We start from the raw sequence: 9731 nt of genomic DNA, 5'->3' as shown, positions 1-9731 counted from the left end.
TAACGAATAAGACGATGTGAACTTAAAATCATACGAACGACTGAAAACAGAAATAAAAAATGACAAAAAACAGATAACGAAAACACAAAGATATGGGAGAGGACGTGCTCTACCTGGGGTATTCAAACCTGAGCGTCTTCATGGACGCTTTGGCGTGCCGGTCGGGCTGGACACGGACCAGCGGTGATGCTGATGTCAAAGAAGACGGCTGCGCTGACGATTCATTGGCATTATCTGGATGTGCTGCACCACGAATGATCCAAGACGAGATTCAATTGGATGACACCGGACGGGTATAACACGGTTAAGGCTCCCAACGATCCGAGTGTTCAGATCGCTAGCCGACGTGATGGGGAACGTTCACATTCGTGAGCATCCTCACCGTCTCCACGAACAAAATGATCCCATACCGACAAATAAAATCCTGACTCAACCTTGGTGGCTAACCAATGTTTCGTATCAAACTCTCTCGAGGCGGCGGAGCAGTCGTAAGGTCAGCACTGAAGAAAGTAATTAATACTGCAAATGAAAAAGGGAGCAGACAAACCTGGGGTTGGTGCTAGAAAAGCTTATAGTGGATATCGCCAAATCCGACGGTACGTCCAATGTAATGCAAGGCTTGGCCCGGCTGCGAACCGAGGAATGGGTCGTCGGGATAGTTGGGTTGTCGAAGGCAGCAGCAAAAGACCAAGTAGCAGCACGGAAGGTAAGAATTCTGATGCTCAGCTATCGATACAGTGTAATGAACCTTCCACAATTGCAATCGCCAACAATAATGACACTCTTGGGCGTTCGACCGTTATGAATGGTCAAGGAAATACCCAAGAGTAAATACTGATACTTATCAAGCTAGGCGGACCATGACTTGGGGAAGGATAAGACGAGGGGAATCATTCCAGCGAGAATCAGTTCCCGGTTTCGGTGAACATACAACAAGTCGACGGGGGAACCTTAGAAGATTTCAGTGGTGTTGAATGTCGAGGCTGCGGCAACAGGCTGTCCGAGTGGTTGAGATTGATACAGCTAACCCTCAGCCATTTACCAGGCATTCGTTGATGTAGAGACATTTGTGTTTCATCCACCGGCGAAGAGAGAAGTTGCATGCAATCGTCATCCAATGAATTCCCGCACGAGTACGATGATGTGGACGAGAATAGAAAGATCCGAATCTCGTTCAAACCGGATCTTCGTCACGAATGGAGATTGATCAGGGAATGAGGGTTGATGACGGTGGGAATCCAGGAAGTAAAACTTCACGCGTCGCCTCCCCTTTCCATTAATCTTTGACGTAAATCAAGTTGACACTAGGGTTGCAATACAAAGAAGAACGGGCTGACGATGACGGAATCTGAGCCACAGAACTTCCAGTATTTCCTTCTCTTCTTCAATGAGTTCTTTTGCTTCTTCTGGGTTTGATGAGTAGCTAGAAAAGTCACGGTATCAAACTATGAATGGGCGATCGAAATCAAGTGGCGATCGAACACCGGAACTCGTAGGGTCGGCTTGTGCCGACGTAGAATACACAACTGTCAACCGGTAAAAATCCATGCTGGTGACTGACAACGAACAACTAACAAGTTTTTCTTCATATCAACCGGCAATCGAGGATCGTTTTCTGGTGATCGACGATCAAACAAGATCCTCTTGCCTCAGTAGGGACTTTCTCCTACGTTCACTTCTTTATCTTCTCAATCGAGAAACTCTTCTTCTTCTTCTTCAGGAAACAATCCCGATGAAACAAAATAACTGCCAATATGAACTTTCAGATCTGGATTTCAAAGACAGCATGCTTGAAATCCCACGTCCACTTCTCCCCCTCTTATAGAAGGGAAGTGGCAGTTGTGGGTGGCCTAATTGGCCTCCTTTTAAGGGGATAGCTTAGTGGGCTTTCCCCTTAAAAGGGCTCTTTACGGGGAGAAGAAGCCCAACATGGATTTCCTCCCCCTAAAGATGACAACTAATTTAATCAAAATAAAACATGTACGAGGGAGAGGCCGGTACTCACACCGGAGAGGCCTCCCGATACTCTAAAGATGACGAAAAGGAAGAAAAGAACATAAAGACACAAGACACAAAGTGAGACAATGACGCCGCTTCTCAAACATGATAGTGGTTTGTAGATTCTTCACATCGGCTCGGGCTCCGCGACGTGGCTGGCGACGGGTCGGGGCGCAATCGACTGGATGGTCCTCCATCACCATGCCTCGTCCTCTCAAGAAGGTATATATAATGGAGGTTTCACATACAGCGTGACCCACAGCTTCTAATGTTTTGTGATAGATTTGAAATGTTTAACATACTCATCAGTTGTCATTGTACATTTACCTAGGGAAGGACACGGTCTGACCGAAATTCGGTCAGACCAGACCGAGCGGGACCGTCGGCCAGCCTTTTTACGGCTGACCGAACCTTCCGGTCCGGGTCCGGTTCGCACGTGGAACGGCCCTCTCTCTCACCCTCTCTCCCGTCTCATTCTCTCACCCTCGGTCACTCTTCCTCTTTCCTTCTCGTTCTCTCTCTCTCTCTCGTCGCGTCTCCCTCTCTCCTACTCGTCCTCTATCCCCCTCTTCTGCTCGTTCTCTCTCCCTCTGTCACTCACCCTCTCTCCCGCTAGTTCTCTCCCCTTTCTCGTTCTCTCTCTCTCTCTCTCCCTCTCTCGCCTCCTCTCTCCCCCTCTCTCTTTCTCGTTCTCTCTCTCTCTCGCTCCCTCTCTCCTTCTCTCTTTCTCGTTCTCCCTCTCTCTCTCTCGCTCCCTCTCTCCTTCTCTCTTTCTCGTTCTCTCTCTCTCGCTCCCTCTCTCCCTCTTTCTTTCTCGTTCTCCCTCTCTCTCTCGCTCCCTCTCTCCTTCTCTCTCTCTCTCTCTCCCTCTCTCCCTCTTTCTTTCTCGTTCTCCCGCTCTCTCTCGCTCCCTCTCTCCTTCTCTCTTTCTCGTTCTCCCTCTCTCTCTCTCGCTCCCTCTCTCCCTAGCTCCCTCTCTTCTGTCAAGGTGACCTTTGCACGTGGAAACGTGGACGCATAACTCCACGGTTATGCGGGAATTTCTCCACGTCAACCCATGCGAGCAGAACGTGGGAAAGGAAGTTATTTTAACTTCCGCTTCTGCTCCTCTATTTAAGACGATGTAATCAGTTCTTTTTACGATGTGTTTTCTGAGTTCCAAGAGCCTTTCTTCTTCTTGTGTCATTGGTGCTTGAAGGTGATCTCGCCGGTGACGTCCAACCACGTCGTTTCTCCGACAAGTATCTAACAAGTGGTATCAAAGCCAGGGTTGCGGGCAGGGAGTCGATCGTGGCAGTGTGTAGCCGCTGGAATCGTGACCGCGCAATCAACACGCACTGATGGCTGGAAGGAAGGATGGCATCGTGCAGAGGGTGATTCGTGAGGTGAGCGCAAGGACCGGGTTTCCGATGCTCACCAAGACCAACTACTCAGAATGGGCGCTTCTCATGAGGGTGAAGCTTAAGGCCCGGCTGCTTTGGAGCGCCATCGAGGAAGGCGGCGTCGAACCCCATGAAGAAATGCAGGTGGTCGACGCGCTCTGCAGTGCCGTGCCATCGGAGATGTGGCCGGTGATTGCAGAGAAGGAGACGGCCAAGGAAGCATGGGAAGCTATCGCAACCATGCGGATCGGTGATGACCGTGTGAGGAAGACGTCGGCTCAGAACTTGCGGCGACAGTTCGACTTGGCGACTTTCAAGGAGGGAGAGTCTGTTGAGGACTACGCGCTTCATCTCAACAGCATGGCGTCGACTCTCACCACTCTCGGCGACAAAATCAAAGAGACGCAAGTGGTTGTGAAAATAATTCGTAGTGTCCCCCAACGTTTCAGGCAGATCGTGGTCGCCATCACTACGTTGCTTGACGTATCAACGCTCACTGTTGCGGATCTGACGGGCCGGCTCAAGGCGGCGGAGGATGCTTTTGAAGAGACGTCGTCGTCGATGCACCACGAGGGCAAGCTGTACCTGACGGAGGAGGAGTGGAATGCGCGCCAAAAGAAGCAGGATGTTGGCAGAGGAAGCAGCAACTCAGCACGCCGTGGCAGACGTGGGCGTGGGCCAGCCCGAGGCAATGAGAAGGGTTCGTCGGGCAACTCTGGCCGGTCCAACGATGAGTGCAGAAAATGCGGGAAGTTGGGCCACTGGGCTCGTGAGTGCCGCTCAAAGTCCAAGAAGGAGCAGGCCCACGTCGTCCAAGAAGAGGAGGGGGCTTCACTATTTTTTGTGGAGTCAACCCCAGTCATATCGACATCTCCGGTACCAACCTCCACTCCACTCCACGCCCCGACACAGATCCAGTTGCAGGAAGAGAAGGTGTTCGCCCATCTTGGAGACAAGGAACCACGTGATGAAGAAATGTGGGTCTTGGACACGGGTGCCACGAACCACATGTCAGGTTCCCGTATGGCCTTCACCGAGCTGGATGCGGGAGTGCTCGGGTCAGTACGTTTCGGCGACGACTCGGTGGCATAGATCGAAGGTCGAGGGACTATCATGTTCCAGTGCAAGAATGGCGAGCACCGGTCTTTCGGAGGGGTGTATTTCATTCCCCGATTGACGACGAACATCATCAGCGTCGGTCAACTTGACGAGGCCGGGTATCAAGTCGACATCAAGAAGGGGGCAATGAAGATTCATGAACCAGGTGGACGGCTCCTAACAAAGGTGATGCGCGGAGAGAACCGGCTGTACATCCTCCACGTCAAGCTGATTCGGCCAGTGTGCTTGGCGTGGGCTCGACGAGGAAGCCTGGAGATGGCACGCGCGCTTTGGCCATGTCAACATGGCTGCCCTGAGGAAGATGGCTCATGAGGAGCTCGTGCGTGGGTTGCCAGAAGTTGGTCGGGTGGACCAGTTATGTGAGGCATGTCTCGCTGGCAAACAAAAGCGGTCGCCGTTTCCTGAGCAGGGCGAGTACCGCGCGCAGCGCATTCTGGAGCTAGTACACGGCGACTTGTGTGGTCCACTTGCACCGCCGACACCCAACGGCAGCAAGTATTTCCTTCTACTTGTGGATGATCGAAGCCGGTACATGTGGGTGGCCATGATGTCTTCAAAGGACCGTGCTGCAGCAGCCATCAAGGAGATCAAGGCTCGGGCGGAAGGCGAGTCCGGACTGAAGATGGGAGCGCTCCGTACCGATCGAGGCGGCGAATTCACCTCACACGAGTTTGCGGAGTACTGCACGAGAGAAGAATCAGGCGAGGAGGGCAGCAACGGTTTCATGGTGGAGTATACCATCGGGAATCAGACGCGTGCGGAGGATGATGGGCGCAACTTGAGCAAATGTCTCCATCGTCTGTGCACTCTAGAGGGGGAGCAACACCGATCAAAGATGGAGGAGAGGACGTGGAGTTCGCCACTCCACCCCATGTTCGTATTGACAACCTGGATGCTGATCACGGTGATGATGCACCACTCCGCTTCCGCAACATCAACGACATCATCGGGCCAGCTTCTCCGCATGGGCTTGCATCACGGGCATCAATTGCAGAGGAGCTGCATGCTGTAAGTTCTGATGAACCTGTTTCCTTTGCTGAGGCAGAACGCAATCCAAGCTGGAAGAAGGCTATGGAGGAGGAGATGGCATCAATCGAGGAGAACCGCACCTGGTCCCTTGTCGATCTCCCGCACGGTCGTCGAGCGATCGGGTTAAAGTGGGTGTACAAGGTGAAGCGAGATGAAAGTGGAGCCGTGGTGAAGTACAAAGCACGTCTTGTGGTGAAAGGCTACGCGTAGTGCCAGGGGATCGACTACGACGAGGTGTTCGCACCTGTGGCACGGCTCGACACGGCGCCTTCTCGCTCGCTCTCGCGGCGCCACGAGGTGGGAGGTGCATCACATGGACGTGAAGTCGGCATTCTTGAATGGCGATCTCCAAGAAGAGGTGTACGTGGAGCAACCTGCTGGTTTCATTATTGCCGGCAACAAACACAAGGTGCTCAAGCTGAAGAAGGCGCTCTACGGCTTGCATCAAGCGCCAAGGGCCTGGAACGCGAAGTTGGACAATATGCTAACGTCGTTCGATTCAGGAGGAGTCCCTTGGAGCATGCTATCTACACCAGCGGAGAGCAAATGCGCGATTGGTGGTGGGAGTATATGTTGACGACCTAGTCATCACCGACGCCAATTGCGGCGACATCAAGAAGTTCAAGAAGGAGATGGCTGGCGATTTCGATGAGCGACCTCGGCCTGCTTCGCTACTACCTCGGCATTGAAGTGAAGCAGAACACGAGGCATCTCGATCAGCCAAAGAGCCTCGCCGCCAAGATTTTGGAGAGGAGCGGCATGACAGGTTGTAATCCTTGTCAAGTACCAATGGCTACACGTCTGAAGCTAAGCAAGAGAAGCGAGGAACCACTAGTTGATGCTACAACGTACAGAAGCATCGTGGGAGTCTCAGGTATCTGGTCAATACTCATCCAGATCTTGCTTTTGCAGTTGGCTATGTTAGTCGGTTTTTGGAGGAGCCACGAAAGGATCACATGGCAGCTGTGAAGCAAATTCTCCGCTATGTAGCTGGAACCAAGAGCTGGGGTCTCATGTTCGAAAGAAAGAAGAAGAAGGAGGTCCAGCTGACAGGGTTCAGTGATAGTGACTTCGCCGGTGATGTTGATGCTCGAAAGAGCACAACTGGAGTCATTTTCTTCTTAGCCAGCAGCCCCATTACTTGGCAATCGATGAAGCAAAAGGTGGTGGCTCAGTCTAGTTGTGAGGCGGAGTACATTGCGGCTGCCAATGCTGTCTGTCAAGGCTTGTGGCTCGCGCGGATGCTAGCAGAAATGCAGGGCTCAACCCCAAGCGTACCAACACTGAGGGTGGACAACACATCTGCCATCGCACTGATCAAGAATCCAGTTCTCCATGGGCGCAGCAAACACATTGAAGTAAAGTATCATCTTGTCCGGGAATCAGCAGAGAAGGGACAGATTAGCGTGGATTTTATCAGAAGTGAAGAACAGTTAAGCGACATTTTGACGAAGCCGCTTGGAAAAGGCAAGTTCCATGAGTTTCGCATCATGATTGGCCTCGTCGATGTCCAACATGAGCACAGCAAAGCTCAGGAGGAGATTGTCAAGGTGACCTTTGCACGTGGAAACGTGGACGCATAACTCCACGGTTATGCGGGAATTTCTCCACGTCAACCCATGCGAGCAGAACGTGGGAAAGGAAGTTATTTTAACTTCCGCTTCTGCTCCTCTATTTAAGACGATGTAGTCAGTTCTTTTTACGATGTGTTTTCTGAGTTCCAAGAGCCTTTCTTCTTCTTGTGTCATTGGTGCTTGAAGGTGATATCGCCGGCGACGTCCAACCACGTCGTTTCTCCGACAAGTATCTAACATCTTCCCCCTCTCTCTTTCTCCTTCTCCCTCTCTCTCTCGCTCCCTCTCTCCTTCTCTCTTTCTCGTTCTCCCTCTCTCTCTCTCGCTCCCTCTCTCCCTCGCTCCCTCTCTTCCCCCTCTCTCTTTCTCCTTCTCCCTCTCTCTCTCGCTCCCTCTCTCCTTCTCTCTTTCTCGTTCTCCCTCTCTCTCTCTCGCTCCCTCTCTCCCTCGCTCCCTCTCTCCCTCGCTCCCTCTCTTCCCCTCTCTCTTTCTCCTTCTCTCTCTCGCTCCCTCTCTCCTTCTCTCTCTCTCGCTCCCTCTCTCCCTCTTTCTTTCTCGTTCTCCCTCTCTCTTTCACTCCCTCTCTTCCCCCTCTCTTTCTCCTTCTCCCTCTCTCTCTCGCTCCCTCTCTCCCCCCTCTCTCTTTCTCGCTCTCTCCCCCCCCCCCCCTCTCTCCCGTAGTTGGTCTCACTCTCCCTCTACCTCCATCCCCCTCCCTCTTTTCCTCTCTCCCTCTTTCTTTCTCGTTCTCCCTCTCTCTCTCCCTCCCCCTCTCTCTCTCTCTCTCCCCCTCTCTCTCTCTCTCTCTCTCTCTCTCTCTCTCTCTCTCTCTCTCTCTCTCTCTCTCTCTCTCTCTCTCTCTCTCTCTCTCTCTCTCTATCTCTCTCTCTCTCTCTCTCTCTCTCTCTCTCTCTCTCTCTCTCTCTCACTCTCTCTCTCTCTCTCTCTCTCTCTCTCTCTCTCTCTCTCTCTCTCTCTCTCTCTCTCTCTCGCTCTCTCTCTCTCTCTCTCTCTCTCTCTCTCTCTCTCTCTCTCTCTCTCTCTCTCTCTCTCTCTCTCTCTCTCTCTCTCTCTCTCTCTCTCTCTCTCTCTCTCTCTCTTTATCTCTCTCTCTTTCTCTCTCTCTCTCTCTGTCTCTCTCTCGCTATCTCTCTCCCTCGTTCCTGTTTGCTCTCCCGCCCTCCTTCCCTCTCGCCCTCCCTCCTTCTCGTTTTTTTTTCCTCTATCTCTCTCCCGCTCTCCCATTCCTCTTTCCCTCTCTCTCTCGCGGGCTCTCCCACTCCTTTCTCAAGGCCCTCTCTCTGACGCCCTCTCTCTAACCCTCTCTCACCCTCACGTTCTCTCTCCCTCTCTCTGTCAACCTCTCTCCCGCTTTCACTCTCCTCTCTTCCTCTCGTTCTATGTTTGCTCGCCCTCTCTTTCCCTCTCCTTCTCTCCCTCTGTCATTCTCTCTCTCATAGTCTGCCCCACTTGCCTGCTCCCTCTTCCTCTCGCACTCTCTCCCTACTGAACTCTCTCCCTCTCGGCAGTTCTCTCTCCCTCTCTCATTCTCACTTCCCCTCTCCCGCTCTCCTTATATCCCTCTCTCACTGTCTTCCTCTCTCCCTCTTGTACTATAAGTAACCACTCCCTCTCTCCCTCCATAACTCTCACACTCTCTCTTTCACTCTTGCCCTCGTACTCTCTCACTATCTTACTCTCTCCCTCTGGTATTCTCTCTCACTCTCTCCCTCTCACATTCTCACACTCTTTCACTCTCAAATTATATTCCTCTCTTTCTCTCTCCCTCTCTCTATCTCTCATTATCCAACTCTGCTTCCGCTCAAGAGGTGACATTAGATGCAGCAAGATGGCCAAGTCAACTTAAAATGTAATTGCACATTGACTAGACAACTTGACCGACCGAAAACTGGACCGGACGAGACCGAACCGAGACCGAGACCGGACCGAACTTCAGGTCTAGGTTTAGGTTTTCGGTAAAACCAGACCGAGACCGGACCGTGTCCTTCCCTACATTTACCCATGTTATGAAATTTCTTGTGTAGCTCCATAATTCATGACTTGTTCCTGCTTGCAAATGTGTTTTCCAATTTGTCTCACACTTGTCTTCAGGATTTTGCCTTGGTGACACATGGAATGATTAATTATGAATAATTGAGTGTAGAAACCAGAGAACTTGCTACTTGATTTCCCACCAGCTTTGAAATCAGGTATCTCCATTGTGTTTCCTTGTGGATCAAAAATAGATACAAGTGGTGGTGCTCCATCTATAAATTTATTTAAATCACACCCATTTATTAGAGGTAGGATGATTCTTTTCCATATTTGATAGTTCTGGGAATGTAGCTTTAAGGAGATAGATATTCCAGGCAGAATCACGCCTACCATTTGACCGAAGGTAGTCACGCTTATCATTCTTGAAGGAAGGGTTGCGACCTTCTCTTCAGTCATGCGCTAAGGAATAACTGGGTCGGATACCATGTAAACGCTTCTCCAAGTGATGGTCTTTCGTGAGAATGAGGATGGGGGTAGAAGAGAATGACAAAAGAGAGACAAAGAGAGAGAGAGACCTAGAGAGGTGGTTAAGAAGATCATTTTCTCAAAAATTTCCTGATACTATCACGTATTT

General features: G+C 51.4%; 1 protein-coding gene across 1 annotated transcript; it reads left to right on the top strand.

Moving 5' to 3' along the window:
- The first annotated feature begins 3338 nt into the window (after positions 1-3338).
- Positions 3339-4472, top strand: LOC144710921 (uncharacterized). The gene has a single exon (XM_078584803.1). The coding sequence runs from the start codon at positions 3339-3341 to the stop codon at positions 4470-4472; it is 1134 nt and encodes a 377-aa protein (XP_078440929.1).
- Positions 4473-9731: the final 5259 nt, after the last annotated feature.

Source organism: Wolffia australiana, chromosome 1 (assembly GCF_029677425.1).
Source record: "Wolffia australiana isolate 7733 chromosome 1, ASM2967742v1".
In the NCBI taxonomy this organism is placed as follows: Eukaryota; Viridiplantae; Streptophyta; class Magnoliopsida; order Alismatales; family Araceae; genus Wolffia; species Wolffia australiana.
Note: the sequence above shows the minus strand (reverse complement) of the source record. Positions and strands in the feature narration are given on the sequence as shown.

Bases quoted from the DNA above. Each gene is read 5' to 3' on its own strand.
- LOC144710921 (XM_078584803.1), top strand. From the start codon at position 3,339: ATGGCTGGAAGGAAGGATGGCATCGTGCAGAGGGTGATTCGTGAGGTG.